Genomic DNA, 19,960 nt, shown 5'->3' on the forward strand with positions numbered 1-19,960 from the left:
GCATGCCAAGAAAAAAACCTTATGTTCAGTCTGTTTCAGACTCTGAAAAATATCTTCTAAAATACAAATTATGAAAAACATTTTCTTGCATTAAGTGCACAGTGTAAAATCTTCATATTGTTGGGGGACTGGCTGGCCTGCACAGACTCTGTGGGTTGCTACTCTGTGGTCTCACAGATATTTACAGAGATCTTTCAGATACTGCTAAGTAAAAGGGACATTCAGTTCCACTAAAATGGTTAGAAACAGCAAGTGTGAAGAGACTATGTCCAATAGAGTTGTTTTCTCCCTTAATTTATGACCCACTAATCTAATTCCAAATCCTGCAGGACTGGGTAAATGAGGCACAACTTTAAACCATCAAATTAGAATCTACATTTCCAGCTATGAGAACCAGCTCTAAAGACCATCTTTCATGTTCTGTAGAACTAGTCACTAATATAAATTATAAATATAAATATAAATTAACACACTGCAAAGCCTGATCTTGGTAATGATGCTTACTTCTCAATGACATGCTAAAGCAGGGAAATACTATACCCAGGTTTATGCAACTTTCATGAAGAGTAAATCTTAATTCCTCTCTCTAAACATATTTTTTAATTATTTATAATTTTTACTGACTGTGAATGTTACATTCTCTTTCTCTAGAAAAGACCTTTTTTCTTTTCTTGGTTGATTATGACTGTGGACTCTGTCTCTACACTACTGCACTTGCTGGGCCAGGAACACTGAATTTCTGTGGCTGGGTTATGCAGACAGAAGTGTCCCAAAGGACAGATCAAACCTAAGTGTTATTATCTGAATCACTGTGTGCAAAAGGAATAAAGAAATCATGAGTCAAACATCTTGCAGCTCCTTTCTTCTACCTGCCAAACTCCATGTGCAACAAGACAATCCCTACATGTCTATCTGACCTAAATGTCCAGTGGGTAATTTGGGCCCCCAGTGCCCTTTGCACTTTGATAGAGCCAAAGGTGGGGGGCAAATTCTCTGTTAAGCTTTTGAGAAGGATGAAAGATAAAGAACAAAGAAGCTCCCTATTTGGATAAGGATTTTTTAAGGGAACCAGGACTGTTAATTAAGTGTTCACCTTTTCCAGAGTTCATAGAAAACTCCTTGGTTTGTTACAGTTCTGTAAAGAGACTCATGACCAGAGTATTGGAAAAATTAAATATATGTGCATGGGTATCTTTTAAAATGACACCTGAGATCTCGAGCTTGCCTCCAACCACTAAGTGATAAATTTAATTTCTCACTCCTTGTATACATATCTAACACTCAAGATGGAACTGAAAAAAACCCAATTACAGAATGTGGTTGCTCACAGTGGCTGAAGCAAATAATCCATCCCCTCACAGTCCTGCAGCATTAAGAACTGCAGCAAACCAACAATGATCTCCTGACAGGCAAAGAGCTGCCAAGGCAGGAGAAAACTCTGTGAAGCCAAAAGGCCCAAGAGGACTCCAGTTTGTGGGGACTGGCTGGACTGCACCACCTGAACACAAGTGTCATGGAATCCTGGTGGCAATAAGGCAAGGAGTCTTGTTAGTCATTGCTGTAGTGATGTTAGATGTCTCAGTTTTACCAGAGGTAAAATTAATTAACCAATATAAATGTCTGTGTCTGCTGGCTGGTAGGAGGCAACACAAATAATTTATTATTGCAATGGTTTCCAGGGTCCATGGGGTGTGCTGTAAGCAGCTTTCTTGCTAGAAACTCTGTTAATTGTGTGTATTAGAGAAAAAGAAAAAGGTGGTTCCGACCTGTCATGCCTCAGTGCCCTCATATCAACATACACTGTGGTGGGATCTGGTCCAGATGTTCCCTGCAAACAACAACATCAGCTAATCAGAACCTGAGGGCTGGGAGGAGAAAAGAGTTTACCCCCCCAAATAACCAAACATTCATTTCAATGCTAATTATGCTAATCAAATGACAAGTTATATTTAAGGTATTCATCAATCAAAGCTCAGCTTTACAGAATCAGAACAAGCACTGGAAAAATACCTACCATCAGGTACTTGTCACCTTGGAGTTCAGAAAAACATCAAGCAGTGAGACTACTTAACCAACACATGTCAACAGAGGTTTTATTTGCTACAAAAGGCCAAGTAATCAGCACATGGATACATACAAAAAATGTTAAACACATTATGCCATATAAAGGAAGGTGGAAATTGCTGAGGAGACACAGTTTAATGGCAGAAGCACATGGTCAGGAGTGTGAAGCATGGTTTACTGAGTCTTCTATACATGCAACAGAGAATATACTTGAAGCTAAAGATAGTAAAGGTAGCACGCATGACATGAACCAATCTGGACTGAAGGTCTGTTGAGCAATTATTCTGATCCTTTTCAGTCTTCCACTGCATAATTTAAACCCTTGCTTTATGTCACAATATTTAGGTACTTGAAAAGAGGCAGACTAATTTTAGTTTCCTTTCATGCAGAGATGATGCAGTCTTTGGGCCTTTCCACCCACAGCTTTTCTGCAGTTTTGCAGCCTGCTATGATCTGCCCTCATCGAAAACTTCAAGCTCATGTGAATTCTCAATGCTCCAGGCTAGGGCTCTCTTCTCTGCTGCAGACCTCGTGCTACTGCTAAACACAAAGCTAGAAGAAAAGCACAACTTCATTCTGGAACACTGGCACGTTGGAAATTTTCTTTTCAGCAGAGGAATTCTCCTAAACCTGGTGAACTCCAGATGCACAAACTCCTTTAGCAGTTATTTAGAGGTCTACTACTTAAACCATCAGGCAGCATGAACTCCTGGTGATTTCTGTCCCATTTGGGATGCATTGTAGAGTATAATTCTTCACATTAGGAATGTCTAGGGCTAAATTTTACATTTCTGCAATGCTGGCTGATTGTTCCACAATTTTTTGAGTGTGAAAGATTGCAACCCACACCCACTAATAGCTAATGTTTGTATTTATGGGGGAGAAGTGTTACCACTACTAATTGATACTTACTGAGGAGGTACTGATCATCACCCACCACCAGAGGAGAACAGAGTAATAGAGCTGCACATGCATGTTAGCCTCTTTAGCTTGTTATACACAATACAAGGTACAAGATCCTCTCTAGCTATTAACAACACGATTTTCAGTCTACTGGTAAACTCAGCAGTGTAACAGACTAGTGCTGAGTGGAGAACTTATTTGAAATATATGCAATGTTTAAAAGAAAAAAACAAAACCAAGGAAAAATTGGTTATTTTTAAAAATAAAAGTAAAACTGATTTGTATTCGTAAAGTAATGGAGACAGTCAAGTTTGAAAATCAAAGACAATCACTATGGTATTTATTATTTTCAGCATGAATGAAATAGTTACAATGGACATCTGATATTTGATGAAACCTGGATCCAGATAAAGCTATACTGGACTTATTTATAATTTTAGAGCAGGATCTGAAAATCCCCAAATCTCCAGACTCAATTTCTAGTCTGTCCCACTGTTGGAAGCTGATAGGTGGGTATTGAGGGAACATGAAAATCCCCTACCTGCTCGGCCAGCTTCCCCAGCCTGTGAGGCTATAGCAGCAGGAATAGCAGGGATGAGGGAGAGAAGGAAAGAAGGTAACACAAGACAAAAATAATAATAAAAAATGGGAATGAAGGGTGGGAGAAACAAAAGAGGAGAATGCAAAAAGCAGGGAGTAAAATAAAAAGAAAAACAATGTCAAATACAGGAATTTTACAAATTAACCATTATACCATTAAAGGTTAAAAAAAGTAAAAAATGAGGTGTCAACATTTTAGTAGAGCAACAGAAGAGACAGCTGTAGACTGCTAACCTTGGACAAACAGATTTAAATGGTTTTAGGACACTACAGACAATGTTGTTAGTGGAAAACACATGTCTAGCATACTGATTTTTTTGTTATTGCTGTTTTTGGTTTTGAAGTCATTAGACATTATGGCCCTCCTATTTTAATGCACTTTATTGCATTGCGAATTCCAGGTCTGTAATTTTACTATTAACAGAAGTTTGTAAGTGATGTCCTCTGGAAATAAAAAGTAAGCTCTCTTTTTTGGAAAAAAAAAATTAGCATACAACAGAAAAAGATACTTACACCTTCTTGCATACAGATTAACCTGATCCTAAAGTGAAATAAAATCAAGGCTTGGTGCATAATCTAACTACTGGAAGTTCATAAATAAATGGAGTAACTTGAGAGCCCAAGAAGTCTTCATTCCTATTTATTATGGTGAACAGTGGAATACATATAAAGAACAGTAAAATTTAAAGCTGATAAAACCCATCACCTGTCCACCATGACTGATAACTCAGCAAAGAAACAGAAAATCCTCAGTTGTGAGTAGTCCCAAGGCACTACTATCACATGGAGTATCCAACACCAGATGGATGCTGTGGGATTTGCCCCAGGACTTGTGAAAACAAGCAGCTCTGAAAGCCCTGGCATCCCACATTCCTCTCACCAGACTCCTCAATGCCAGCAGAGTCAAAGAGTGCAGGAAGCTGCCACAGCAGCACCTTGAGACTGGTCTATTTTGGATGCAAAGGAAGATGAAACATTTAACAAAAATAGGATGGATCTGCTTATTGCACTGATGCCCCAAAATGGTATTACTAATAATCCAGGCTGAACACTGCAGTGCAACTGCAAGAAAGGAGGAGAATTACTGAAATCCAGCAGTTATATAATTCATTGCCTGTGACTATACTGCAGGTGCAGAAAGGACTTTGAGAGTACCAGAATCTCATATGGCTTTTAACTATGCTTGAGAAACAGCAGCTGAATTATCAGCAATGTCCTTCTGTGTCCAGTTGCAGCTGAAATACTCTGAAAAGTATTTCAAAGGAAGCAGAGTCTAAGCCAAGACCAGAATGACTGACTCAATTTGTCTGTGCACATTTATTTTGAGAGACAGAGATAGAGAGCGTCTGTTATGCTGGTAACAGGGAAAAAACAACACAACTTCTGGAGTATCTGATATTTACTTAGGATATGCCTGGTAGTGCTCAAGAAAACCAAATGGGACATAAAGAATTTTCTGTCTGAAAATGGGTATATCATAACTCACATCTCTTGGAATAAATAAATCTCTGCCCATGCACAGGCTGCCACTGTTGAACCATCCCTGGTCTGAGCAAATCTCAGCAAATATGCCAGGTTTTATTCTCTGGGAAAACACTGCAGGTCAAAACTGCTTGAAGTGGTACTTGTTGTAGTACCAGAGGTACTGCTTGAAGTATCACCCCAGCTGGTGGTACTGCCTGAAGTACCTCAGTGCTTGCAGTACCACCCCAACAAGTCAGCTGTAGGGCTGCCCACCTGCCAGGACTCAGTGCACACCTAATTTCCACTCAAGTCAAAGGCCAAGCTGCATGCTCTCCCCTACTTCCCTCTCCAAAGATAAAAACCAGGAACAAGGCTATCAGAAATCCTAGGGATTTAAAAATAACTGGTTTTTAGGGTTTTATTTAACTGCCTAAGGATGTGGCCTCAGTGTTTACTCTGAGCCTGCTTCTGTTCCAGCGATGCTCAGAAAAGGAGCTTTTGGTGAGCACTTGGCAATGTCACCCACGCAGGCTGGAGCTGTGAAAAGAACTTCAGGGCATGACTCACAGCAAAGGTGGGAAAACAGAATCTGAGGGAGCTCACCCAGAGCTGTAGTACATTGCTGAGTGTGAATCATGCCTCTGACACAGTGCACAGTCTCCTGTGGCACTCCTTGCAAACCTACCCTTTATTACTTTTAATATGGAAGATCCTCAGAGAGTGGGATCTGTCACTAAGTAAAAAGAAATATTAACTTCATGCCCTAAACTGAGTAACAAAGATTTCTTTGCTAGACAGTGAGGAATGGATCCATTTCATGTAACTTCAGCCATTAAAGAAGAAAGTGTGCAGAATAAGGTAGGAAGATCTGATGGTGATGGATCCCGTCCCCAGATGGGGGCCTGAGATGTCTCTTGAAGTATTTCTGTGATTCCACTGACTATTGATGGATATGGGATAACTCACCTAACCTTGCAGTCTCACTGAGAGGAGATAGAAAAGAAGAAAGATGAATCCTGCTCTCCTTAGCTTGGACACATTTGTTAGTACATTTTCAGGGTTAACTAAGGAAAATGAACAACTTCTAGAAGTTTTCCCTCAGCTGAAATTGATTAGCAGCTTGAATAAAATGAAAATATTTATTCCAAGTGTTTAAATGGAAATCAGCTAAAATCCTAGAGAACCATCTGTGCTGTTGTAAGAAACCGGCTACTTTTCATATCTATTTTTCTCTCTCTCTTGAGAATGCTAAGATGCTAGTTAATGAGAATTAAAATATGCTAGATTCAATCTTTTCATCTCACTAATCCCTGGACCATTATCTGTGACTATACAGCCTTAAAAGGTCAGATATTAATAGCATTTAAGTGCCTAAAGATGGAGGGAATTATTTATTTTCAAAAGCACATCTCTAGAAATCTAGTCTGCAATGACTACATCAAAGGAAACACTAAATTTGCTCTCAGTTTGAAAGGAAATGAATACAAATGACAATGCTTTAGCCTGTCAGTGATCACAACCTGGAAATTAAGATAATTTGGTAGACTAAGATTCTTTTGTACCAAAGAGATTATCACAATGATTTCTTTTTCAAGGTAATCTTTAATGAAATGTTAAATTCTGCTATACACACACAGACACACAGAATCACACACACACAGATACACCCACATGGATGTACACAGCTTCCTCCTCTTCTTTTTGCAGAGGTGAACTGTAAAAGCTTTCTGGAAGAATCAGGATACCTTTCCCTTTAAACATTTGAGCCTGGGATTTGTCCACAAAACTGGAAATCAAGAAGTATGACAGAAAATATCCAAGTTGTATTAGAGGTAGCCTACAGAGAAGAAACCTGGATAGGGGTCAGCAGCTGAATCCTGGGATATGTTTAGTAAGGTGAGTAGTAGATACACATTTTAGAAGCACTGCAGACCAGGCTGGATCACCATTATCCCTGTGGAAGTTGGTGTTTCAGGAACCACATGCTGATCTCATAGATGACATAACTTGGAAGAAAAAAGCAAAGGCAGATGCTATTGACTCAGATATCTTGAGAAGCAGTTTTATGCAGTGTGAAGAATCCAGAAATCATAACTCATTTCTGGAACATATTGGAGACAATACTAATTGCAGCAATACTGTAGATGAGGGATTAAAATTTAATTTGTTCCTCAGTTGAGAAAAGAGAATAGCCCACTATTCTGGAATGCCACTAGCCATGAAGTTCCAGACAATTTGGAAAGAGCATTTAATCTAATTCAGTATCCAGTCCCTGGCAATGTCTACTGCCAGATGCTTCAAATCATGTAAGCCTCTATCTTTACAGTCTCCACCAAAATAACATGTTTTGGTGTAAAACCTTTAGTAATTTTTTGAGCTTCTTTAAAACTTGCCAAAAAAGCCTCAGCTCAAATGCTTTAAAAACAATTCTGCTTGGGAAGATAATGTTGCTACATATAGCCTGTCCTGAAGTGGCTTTTCTCCATTCCAGCACACCAATCTTTAGGCAGTGTTTGGCTTTTAGTTTGTCCTGTGAACTGAGATGCCACATCTGAGTAGAACCCAACAAAGTCTGACATTAAGCTATACAATCAGCCAGGCTGCTTAAACATCTCACTCAAGGCTCTCATTCTGTGCTGTTCCTAAATCCATAGGCACTATTATTGCCAATATTCCTTCAGAGATTTAGCCACTTTTACAGTTTGATTCAATGACTCTTTCAAGAATTTCTGTAAAGAACCATCTAAGAAGCAATCTTCAGCTAAGGGGTTAACACAATCAGAAGGCAGATATACAGTCAAGTCATAATCCAGCCTGACTCCATGCTGATTAAGCCTTCCAGCTTCTCTGAGTGTAGCCACTTCCCTGCATGTCTGCAGTGGGCTGACCCAGTCAGCAGCTCAGCACTCACCCAGCTCCCTGTGGGACAGGGAAAGCAAAGGAAGAGCAAAAGTGAGAAAATCCACAGGTCAAGATGAAAGATGAAGACAGTTTAAGGAGAGAAGGAAAGAGGAAAACCCAAGCGATGCAAAAGCAATCACTCATCACTCCCTTTGAGCAGAATGATGCCCAGCCAGTCTCTGAGCTGCTTTGGAAGACCAACCACCCTTTTCCTTTAATGCTGAGCATGACATTATGGGATATCAGCTGGGGACAGCTTTCCTGGCTGTGTCCCTTCCCAGCTTCTTTCTCCTCCAGGCTGCTTGCTGAGGGCAGTGGGGTGATGGGGCAGGGGACACAGAGAGAAATGGGGACAGCCCTGATGCTCTGCAGGACTGGTCAGCACAAGCCACGGGTGTGCTCCCAACACTGTTCAGCCACAAATTGAACACACACTGCTGTGAAAAACATTAAATCCCAGGCAGAACAAGCACAGTGGTACTTCCAAGAGGCCACACTTTGATTTTGCACCTAGCTTACTGCTCCTCATCCCCTGATTTTATCATTTGTCCTGAATAAAGGACTTATAAGTGAAGCAACAACTATGAACCATCCAGAGATTGGTGCACATCTAAAATGGGGATTTTTATTAGTGGCAAGAAAACTTCTGCAGCTAAAAATTTGCCCTTGTAATCTAAAGCATCCTTCATGTCTGGTCTCCCCAAGGACCAGAGGCCAAAGGAGTTGAGGTGTCTTTCAGAAGCAGCTCCCACACAGCTGCTGGGGGAGCTGACAGGCCCCATCCTGATCTGTTTCCAACTGAGGTATGTCATCTCTTCCCTGATTCCCTTCCTTTCTAAAACTTTTTTATTCCTGGAGAATATTTATGGTAGCAATTACAGAATGGCAAACCAAACAACTCCAGCTCTGGGCAACAGAATGACTTTTAACCCTGCTCTGCTTTGCCTTGTCAAATGCTTGACAGTAATAATTGAAGACACCTCAGGCTGTAGGGATCCTCTGCTGCAGTCAGACAGAAAGCAAGCAGTGCTGGAGCTGTGGCACACCTCCTGTATTCATACCCTCATAACACTGAAAAGGGCAAGAGGCTAAAGCAGACACAGACACACTGCTCTGTGCTGAACCCATAACCTCAAATTGTCAGTTTTTTGGATTAAAAAATATTTACATTTACAATCAGAAAAGGAATTGCAGGTTCTTATTTGCAGTGTCACTGAGAAGATTTGCTCTGACTTGCACACTGAAGCACCCATGGGACCTTCATGAGAAATCCTTCACATAAACCAGAGGCAGCTGCCAGGCTGGAAATGCAGGATGGACACACAGAGTACAGGCAAGTCCTACTGAGGACACAGTGACTTTGAAGAGGTTAGAGACATGGCACATCACCAAATGGATGTGGAACTTCCCAGCCAGAGCAGCTGCCAATGCAGAAAGATGATTCTTTTAGCATTCAAAAGTTTATTAAATTTGAAAACATATTACACCTGAGTAGGACACCTATGGTATTATTACAGGAATAATATGTGCAACTCTGAAACCAGATTTGAAGGACAGAAAGAGATCAAGAGTCACAAAAATGATACAGAGATCAGGAGAGCATGTATTAAGATTCTTTATCTATTTATCAAAATTAAGATGTGTATTAGATGCATGAAAGAAATGAGATTCTTATTCTAGAATAAAAAATGTCTGGATGAATTTAAACTGGAAATAAGGCAAAATTAATTAAGAATGAAACACCCTAAAAAAAAGGCAAGTTAACTTTCACCATATGAAGTCCTCAAAGATAAAATACTACAGTCTAAAACAACCTAAAACAATTTGCTTGGTGTAGTTATCACTGGTTGAACAAACTAGATGCTATTCAGAAATTCAGACCAGCTACAGTGCTCCATCAGTTATTAAAATCATGACTCAGTAAAGATTCCTGGAGAATGCATGTTACATCCTGTAGTATCCTTGGGACTTTGCTTCTGATTAGAGGATCAAAACAGGAGAGATACAGCAAAATAATTTTCCTTGCGTGCAGAAAATATCTGTCTAGTTAAACAAGTAATGGTTGGAAGTATTTTATGAACAGAAGGAATCCATTTTGTAACACACTGAAGTAAACACTTGGAAACTGTCACTTACATGACATGATTACCTACTGGAGTACATGTTCTGTCACTGTCAGGTGCTTGTCTCAATTGCTGTATTCATGGGCAGAATAAATGCTATGATTGCAACATGAGAGGGATGAATTGTTGACAAAGTAACAGAAATTTACTACCTGTGTATGCAAGAACATTAAGTACTACATGCATTTTCTTAGCATGTCTATGACCAAACAGCCAAAGGAAATACAATGAAAGCTTCTTACTGAAAACCATTTCCTTAAAACAACTTTGAGCTTAAGGAGTGAAAAATCTTACCTGCAAACATATTGCCAGGTTAACTCTACAGCCAAGTGATGTGCTGACAGCCCGAGGATGGAGGCCCAGGTCTTTGAATAACTTTGAAAATGACTGAGTAAGAGCTATCCGAGGTCGTTCTTCTGCCACTACCACACACGTCCGTACACGTGAGAGGTCCAGTCCCCTTGCCTAAAAAGAAATCAAAATGTAGCAAAGGCCACAAATGGGCAGGTTTAATGCAAAACAGAAGTTCTTAAGTGCATTATGCAGGTAATATGATTCCAGAGGAACAGCAGAACAGAGGCTAAGGTATCATCACAATTTCCATTTTTCCTGGAGGCCAGATGGCCAGATGACACTCTAATAGCTGGAGAAGCACACACTTGCTTGTCATCTCAGCATTAGCACATAGGAAATGATGGGCATGCTAATTCTGAAAGGAGGGAATGCTATTTCCCCAAATTAATTCAGACGACAGTGAATAACAGAAAACAGGAAGCAATGTCTAGACTTGGAAAAACTGATTAGGAAATTATTAAGAGAGGATGGTAAAGGTTGGAGTCATCATAAGTATCAGCATCTCAAGATAAATTTATTTCAGTAGCACATGGGAAATTCCAGATGATTTCAGATATTTAACTGGCTACCTGGCTTTTAATTTTGGTGGGGGGAAGGAAGATGTACCCTCCTCTCCATACAACAAGGATCATCCAGTTAAAACAACACAGTACTTTTAAGCATGTGATTATTTAACTATAGAGGTCAAAACCAAACTAGTACTTCATATAACCAGGGTATTCATAAAACACACTATATAATGTAATACTCCTTGAACCTCTTGGACATTTACACCTCTGTTTTCTAGCACTTGCCTATCAACAGAGGCTGCAACACACATCAGAAAGCTTAGGTAAATAAAAGCCTTTCCTTGATGTTTAACAGCCCTGTGATCTGAAGAATGACTAGTATTGATACACAGCCTCTGGCAAGGAAACGTGGGTTCTGTGGAAGCTGCCAGTGCCCTTTGATGATTTTCTCCTCCCAGCAGACACTCAGCAGAGTGTTGAAGGCTCCCAAAGCCCATGGGCAGGCAGCAGGGCGGGCAGGGCAGCAGGAACACTCACCTTCAGCGACTCTGTTTGCGAACCGAGTCCCTTAGTACAGAGCTCCATGACTGAATAGGAACAAAAAGTGTCCCTCACTTTGTACTGACTCACTGCAAGAAGCCACAGGGCAGGGTTGGTCTCCAGCTCTGAGGGAGGAATCAGGATAGACTGGTGTCCTGAATAAACGCTGCAAGACACAAGATCCATTAACACACACTGAACACCCGTGTCCACAGACAAACCACGTAGGTGAATACACAGTTTATCACAGCACTGGCTGGATCATGTAAAGCCTTACAGTGCTCCACAGCTCCAGAAGTTTAACATAATGTTTAACTCTGGTTTTCTGCTGTTCTTCCAGAGTCTATGAGGACTACAGGCAGAATGTGCTCCTAAACTATGAATTCACTCAAAGTTCCAGTGGACTTTGCTCTTAGGACTGTACCAAAAAGAGCAAAATAGCTCAGCTATTAATGGTGCGAATAAGCAGTGTAATAATATTTTAAAAAATTAAGTGTTGCTGACGAATACTTTGGATTGAGTAATTAGCATTTTAAGAGACCTTGACTAGAAGAGTACTTTATTACTTAATATGGAAGCAACCTGCCTCCTGCTAAAGCAAGCAAGAGGTCTGCAATAATCTTCAAGGGAGTAAATTTGGCCCTAATTTAACATCCCTTGTAGTTTCAAATTTATTCTGTGAAAGTTTCATGAACTTTTGAAACTCAAATATACTACATCTCTTGTATACTGGATACCCACTGAGCATAAATATTGCAAAAATACACTTATCAGGGTCCCTGAGGGAAAAATTATGTCAGAGCTAATTTCTCTGGTACCTAAGAATCTCCCTAAGGGAAAGATATTCCCAATTTGATGACTTTATTTCCCATGGGTTCTATGTTGTTCACTCATCTCACATAGGAACATTTACCATCAATTTTACACTCCTCTCACATCTCAATTTGTGATCTGGAGATATTTCAAATCGGAATGATGACAGCATAAAGCCTCCAAATCATAGAAGTTCTGAGAAAGGACCATAAAAACTGCCAAGATTTATGATGCCTAAAAGAATTTCATTTGTGACTTGAAAACTTGAAATGCCAGCTTGGTAAAGTAAAGGCAATGTTTCCAAATCCAAGTGTCTGAGGTAAGACATGAAATGGAACTTTATTTTCAGGAACATGAGCATCTCGGTAACACTGGACATCAGGCAGCTTTGCAATCCTTGCAGATGGGCTGCACACACACACACACACACACACACACTTCCCTCCTTAGTGAGTGAGTGCCCCCACTTCCCCCAAACCCAGAAGAGAGTGCTTTCAAAAGCTGTGCCATGTAGAATGAGCTTTGTGTGACCTGGATGTCTCTACTTGGTACAATAAAGGCAAAAGAGGTGAACAAGTCCAGCCACAACAGCAGTTAATAATCCAAATTGTTTAGGTCTCTGCTGGAGTATGAGCCTGATGATATCATGGAATATGTATGAACTATAGTTCAAGCAATTTCATTTATCACAGAGGAGAAATTTATCTTTGACTGCTTGTCCCCACTGATGCCACTCTGGGTGATTGATGAGCAGGGGCTCACCAGGGAGTGATGTGTTCTGGGGTGGGGCTGACATGATGGGCACAGCACAGGGTGGGCAAATGAACCATTACCTTTTCATGGAATCACAATAAAGCATCACTGAACCTTGAGCATGTGCTGCATAAACATGTGAAAAGAGATTTTGGCAGCATTACCCATGCCTGAAAGGGGAATGCCCTGAGCTCAAGTGAAAGATCAAACCAGCCAGGGAGTAGTACTGATTGTTACTATAAATATTACCTCACTCTTTCATTCTTAGCAAATTCTATTAAGTTTTTCAGAGAAGTAAGACCAAAAGGCTGCTTAGGGCTCCACAAACAATCAAGGTGTGCAATCTGTCTGGCAAATACATAATTCTTACAAACAGGAAGCTGTAACCACTCAAGTAAAAACCTGGGACAGGCTCCAATTGGTCAACTGGTATAAATATACAGTTTGGAGCCCATATATATATACAGTATATACAGAGTATATACAGACATTCACCTTCAAACCCTTCCCTCTGACTGTGAACTTCTCTAATTGATACAACCAGTAGCAGGTGAAAAAATTATCTGCACAATAATAAACATGATGCCAGTGTGTCAAATATGGGAGAACTATTACTCACAACCACATTAAGATCCCTTAGGTATCACTTATTCAACTGGGCAGACATACCAAAATCAAAACCAAACCAAAAGAACAAGCTTTATCCCTGTACTGAAAAGTGTTCGCACAAACTTCACAGCAATATTGGAGAAAAAAGCTGCATTGCTTTGGTAGGAAACAGGAAACTGATTCTAAATGTATTTTACCAGGAAATCATTCAAAATAGCAGAATTTACACCAAAGACAAATAAAGTTTTCCCCCTCAGCAACACTAATGTGTGAGGGTGAACTGTCTACCTGTCTTGATCAACTTACAAAGAAAGTGGTTTTGCTCCCACCAACAGTCCTGTAGAAAAGCATGAGGATCTGGATGCAAAATAACCCATCTTCTTCAGACTGAGGGAAACAAATACTTTTATAATCAGGCTTAGACTAAAAAAATCACTCCAATTAGAATGAAACAAATTAAGATGTTGCTAGTATGTTTTCTGAGTTTTCTAATGCCTCAGAAATACTGTGGAGTTCAGGATCAAACTGCACAGCAGAAGGAAATATCTATTGGGAAGAAAACTTTCTGTGCTGGAGAGCCTGACACGTGCTGCTCCTGACTGCAATACACAAACCTACAGCCAGCTGATACCATGCCTGCAAACTTCACACCCAGCACAGGCCCTGCCTGCTGAGCTGTGGTTTAATAATCCATGCATATCCTCTGATTTGCAAGAGCAGTTGGTGGAGCTACAAGAAGAACTACAAAGGCATAATTGTGGGGTGAATGTACCAGTTCCACAGCTGAAGTGCTGTATGCAGCACCTGGTCACCACAACGTTGGCCATAATTTGGCTCAGCTCCCTGAATCAATCTCTGAAACATTGCACAGAATTTGTGTCACAGTCCAAGCCACAAAATGCTACACATCCCTGAAAATTCACAGGTTTATATTCCCTTGAGAAGCTGTCTATCACCCCTGTTTTGGTAGAGAAAAAGCTGAGGAAAAAATACCCTTGTACAGCTGGTTGAAACATTTCATACCATTCTAGTGGGTTCAAACCACTGTGAGGTGTAAGAGGGTCATGCTCAGCATGAATGCCAAACATGACACAGAGGACCATGTGCCTAAACAAGCTGCAGTTGTGCAAGGCTGCTTTGGAGGTGCTGGATGAAGCTTGACATGGTTCCAAACCAACAGAAAGTTCTGTCAATGCTGCCTCCATGTAATTCTAGGAATGGCAGAGAAGTTTGGTGGGTTCATCCAGGTATGGAATTCTAGATTTGGTAGAGTTAATCTTGAAACAGAGGCACTGAACAAGGTGAGGTAATTCCATCTCACCTTGAAACAATGATAGGTAAGATGGTTAAGCTGTCAGCTTGGCTATTCTCATACAGGAACCAACAAAATAATGGTGAACACTGGCAGCAGGGGGATGAATGGGATATCAGGAAAAACTTGGGAGTTTAAATATAAACTGTTGAACTTAAATTCCCCTTTCTGAGGCTGCAACAATACATGATACAATGGACTAATGCAAGATTTTGCTTATGTAAATACTGGGAAAGAACTGTATCAAGATTGTCACAGAAGTATCCATCTCCCGATACAGGTCTTAACAACAGGAGCAGACACATGTAGAGCAGCCCTGGATCACAATGTCTTTTGTCACAATGACTTTTGGGATGCAGATGCAGAGTGAAATGCAGTGGTGGCTGAGGTGTGAGATCACCTTATAGAAATGCTCTCTTCCTTTAGGGGACTGCAGAGCAACCCAGGGGAAAAAATATTCATGTGGTGGACAAAGCCTTGGACTTTGGCTGTAAGTGAAGAGCCCTGTCTGCCTGCACTAAGCAAGGGCTGCCCAAGGACAGGAACACTCCAGGTGAAGCACCAGGATGTATTTGATACAACAGCACCATCTGATCACAGCACTGGCTGTGCTGCTCTGGCAGCAAACGGAGATTCCTGGAAGGACCTCTTGGCACTGAACTGTTCCACTGAGTTGGAGCTTTAGCCCATATTGTGCTGAGGCAGGTCAGCAGTAAAAGCTGAGGTTTTATTATAGTCCCAAACATTTCAGCAGGTCAATAAATGCTGACAATGGCAAGCGCAATCTGCAATTGCATTCTGGCAGTCACTGACCCATCACTGCCCTTCCTCCTGTGTCCTTGTTGGGTGACATGAGCTGCTTCCCCCTTCAGGGAAGGAGGCAGCTGGGTGCTGCTGAATCCTGTAAGTGTTTGCATCTGGTTTCTGCATTTCTACAGATGATATTTGGCACTTGGTGATGAGGGACAGGTATGGAACAGGTATCTGTCTTGGTAGAAGAGTCTTGGTAGACTTAGTAGAAGAGTCTTCACAATCACCTGGACCAAGCTTGTAGGAAGGAGAGCACGGGCTATAGAGGACAGTGTTTGGGAATGTATCTCTCTTAGGCTTCAAAGGACTTGGGCCAAAATTAAATCTTCAGTCCTGGAGATCCAACATGAACTAAAAACAAGGGCTTTGGGAGAAAAAGTAAAGGACTTCACACCACCTGCAGAGTCCAAAGACGACAGCAGGCACACAGTACTCTAAGAGCATGACTGCACATGGTAAGCAGATAATCCATCAGTACCAGAGATGGCAAAAGGCCATTGCTCAGCCTTCAGCATCATTCTGGTTCCTTATCACCATCTCTCCTGCCTCATTTCTGGGCATTTCTCCAGAGATGATGGAGTAAGTCTGCCAACTCACCTCAGAACTCACATATTAAGGTGACTCAGGGCATTCAGCTGCCCTTGAACTTTCCAGGCTTGAGGCAGGTTTAACAGTACTGATGTCATGTGGAAGGAAAGCAAATTGCCTCTTCCACAAATTGCCACTGGCTACAGGCTCTCCAGGAAACCGGCACACAGCAGTGTGTGGGCACACCACACACCTTCACACTGCTCCTGTGCCAGTTATGCACTTTGCAGAGTGCATGACAGATGTTTATGTCCATATCCTTCACTTCCCATGTCAGAGTTACCCAGCTCTGATGTGGCATTTAGCCTTCCTTATGCAGTCTTGCCTTTAATTTGCTGCATATGAGCTGGAAATTGGGTGAAATGCTCATGCCTGCCAGTTATCTTCAAGTTAGCCTAAAAACCCTAACAATAATCAGTGATTCCTAACACAATAAACTTCCCTAAAATGCAGTTCTCCTGTCAGTGTTGTTATCCCGTGCTTACTTCTTGCACAGTTCCACCTGTCTGGTTGCTAAGAAACCTTGCAGTCTTTCTGTAGCAGAAGCCACCTGGCAGCACCACTGTGGATTTTGACCTCATGCTATGGAACAGAGGCAGAGGAGCAGGATGGGAGGAAGTACCTTCCATGGAGAGCCTTCCCTGTACCATTTCCTAGGAGTCATGTTATTTATTGCATGGCTGCTGTGGACCAGAAAATTCTGTTCCTCTGGTCCAGTCTGAGTCTCACTGACTTACAACTGAAAGGCTCAGCTCCTGAGAATATATATAAAGTTTATTAAAAATTATTAATGTACTTAATTTGAATTTGAGCAAGGACAATTCTGTCTCCCAGCAGTAAAAGTAGAACTGCAATTTGAGTTGGCTTAGCTGGGCTAAAATAGGGGGGAAATGATTCTCTTGCATTACTCAGCAAATTAACTATCAGTTAAGTGAATCTTCACTAATGAACTGCAGAATGCTGGATTCTGCCCCACAGTGACAAGCATTAAGACAGGGACATCTTAATTTCAGGAAGCATTTCGAACAACAGGATTTAGAGTTCAATATTTTATATTTGAGGTATTTTTTTTTCCTTTTAAAGAACGTAATACATTTTAAAATGTAATGCAATGCAAGTCAGAATACTAGGATCACCTTCTCAGAATAGATAAATGAGATTATAAAAGAGAAAAACACAAAGATAATGTATTCTTTTATTGAATCATGAGTAAGAACTCGTTAAAATTAGGAAGTTAGGGGTTTGAGAACTCACATGGGGCTGATGTCTGCTGCCACACCCAGGACTTGCTGTTCAATGACAAAGGTTCCAAGGAAACCCTGCTGGAGCATGCAGCCAGTTTAGAGGGAACAGTTCTTTTTAATGTATTGCTCTGCTTTGCAAGGTTTCTTTTCTTTATTATTTTATAACCTTTAGGCCATAAAATAATAAATTTAAAAAAAATAAAAAACTTTGCAAAACTATGCAATATATTCAAACTTACCAAAGGGCTGGCTCCATGCTCCAGCAGCTTTCCTAAGTAGCTTTGACCTCACAGAATGGGGCATTCTGGGGCACCACAGTGGAGCAGGCCAGCACAACATCTAAGCACCTACAATGGGGATAAAAGGTTAGTTTTTCTTTCAATTTCTTAGTCCATGCCAGCTTTGGTCTAGTTAATAAAGGAATTTAAATGTACTTTTAACTGCACCCAGCACAGGAGGTTGCTCTTGCTTCCTGCTGGGCTCCTAAAACAAAGAGTTCCTATTTAATTCTCAAAAGCCCCAAACTTATAAAAAATTGAAGATCAAACTTCATTTCCATATGCCATTAGAAATATTAATTTAGTAAGTGGAAGTGGTGACAGACAGTCATAAGTTTGGAGTAGAAGTTTCTGAGTTAGAAAACTGGGTTGAAATGTTGGGCAGGATCCAGTTATGCTGAATCTCAAAGAGTAAAAAGGCGAAGTCACAAAATTTTAAATTATGAGGAGTAAGAGCCTTATAAACTCCAGGATGTATTTTTTCCTATCACATCGAATAATACTAATTTCTAAAATAGTAATGAAATGGAAATTAGATTTGTAAGTGGAATTAATTAGGCTGTATCTGATGCCAGCTTTCTCCAAATGACAATCGCAATTCTTGCAGCCTGAAGTTTTTCTGATTTAATAGGAACAGGGGATCAGTGGCAAAGAAGAGATTGATGTGAAGGTTCATAAGACTCGAGTGCTGCTGCCCTGATCTCAGCTCCCTCAAATCCCTTGTCTCCTTTCTCTTCTTTGAAAATGGTATATAAAATTTTCTATTCCTTCTGTATGCTACAAATGAGCGCGGACTCTGATTGCTTTCTCCCAGAGGCTTGCTGCCTTAATTCACTTGCCAGTCATAAACAACCTCCTCCTTCTGAAAGGCTGAGTGCTATCAGTATTGGGAAGGACCTAAGGGCAGCAAATGCTTATTTGTTGGAGAAATGGTTCTGGAAGAAAAAAAATTTGCATTCAGGAGAGTCTTGGGCATCACAAATTATTTGTGTTTTGGACAGGTCAACATTTATCTGTTTTATGGCTCTACCATGATGTTGCACAGAAGTTATTCCTGGATTCCAGCACTATCTTATACAATGATACATTCCACAGCTGAACTCTCCTGTGGTGCTGCCCAGACCTTCCCTGGCCTAACACATCAGCACATGCTGGAACACTCAAGTCTTTATCAGAAATAGTCAACTGACTTTAAAAAAGCTACATTTTAAAAATTAAAGCAGAATGATTTAATTAAAATCTCAATATTTCTGAAGGGGTTTTTTTGCAGCCTCAATAGCTTTACTTTTATGTTGGGTAAATAAAACACTGAAAACCCAGAAGTTTTTCAAAACAAAGGCAACTCTAATCCCTATGAAAAATCCAAAACAGTATTAGGCAAGTACGGCTTAAATCAAGAAAAATGGATCAAGAATGAATAAGATAATACTGTTAATCTTTAGCCTATTTAATATATAATAACAAATATTTTAAAAGGGCAATAAATGGTGCCAATAGCCTACTTTTAAAAAAGCAATAATTGCTGAAAAGAAATTGTTGCAGTTGCTATCAAATAATATTTCCTTCAGGTATTTAGTAAATTGGTACAAAGTTTATCCAAAGTATTTTAATGCTGTGGATTATCTTCATTTTAGCAAATAAAAATAGCAGTACTGCTAACACCAAAGAACTTTCCATGGAGAGAGCAAAGATGTCAGACCACTGTGACTCTGAGATGCCTTCATCAAAATGGGCTCCATTAACACTCCCACAGTTCTTTTCCTTTCCCTATGTATCAACCCAGCTAACTTAAAAAAAATCAATAGACCTGCTTTCAGTGCTGAACTGTAACCTCCCTTGGGTATAGAGATTGACAGAAATGTTATATTTCCAAATTTATTAACCCAAGAAGCTGATTTCACTAGAAATGTTTTGTTTTCTGTTAACTTCTCTACTGCCATATGAGTACGTGCAAGAAAACACACTTCTGCAAGAAAACACTTCTGTGTCTGCAAAAATCACATCCCTAAAGTCCCACAAATGACAGAGTCCCCTGATATCTCCTCCTGCTTTCAGATTAGAGAATGAAAAAGAGGACATGAGGAAACCACTTCCT

The 19,960-nt window shown here is 40.4% G+C and overlaps 1 protein-coding gene across 2 annotated transcripts in view; it reads right to left on the minus strand.

The window, feature by feature from the left end:
• The window catches only part of DIP2C (disco interacting protein 2 homolog C), a 313,009-nt gene that overhangs the window by 28,259 nt on the left and 264,790 nt on the right, over positions 1–19,960 (minus strand). Inside the window, exons 31-34 of one of the 2 annotated variants that reach the window (XM_059471173.1) lie at positions 11,456–11,624; positions 10,350–10,520; positions 3,509–3,538; positions 1,767–1,828 (exon numbers count right to left, since the gene is read on the minus strand). In XM_059471173.1, the coding sequence (XP_059327156.1) occupies positions 1,767–1,828; positions 3,509–3,538; positions 10,350–10,520; positions 11,456–11,624 (432 nt within the window). The remainder of the gene's footprint in view (positions 1–1,766; positions 1,829–3,508; positions 3,539–10,349; positions 10,521–11,455; positions 11,625–19,960) is intronic. The other variant, XM_059471165.1, reaches the window with a different exon arrangement.

This window comes from Ammospiza nelsoni, chromosome 1 (genome assembly GCF_027579445.1).
Source record: "Ammospiza nelsoni isolate bAmmNel1 chromosome 1, bAmmNel1.pri, whole genome shotgun sequence".
NCBI classification, from domain to species: domain Eukaryota; kingdom Metazoa; phylum Chordata; class Aves; order Passeriformes; family Passerellidae; genus Ammospiza; species Ammospiza nelsoni.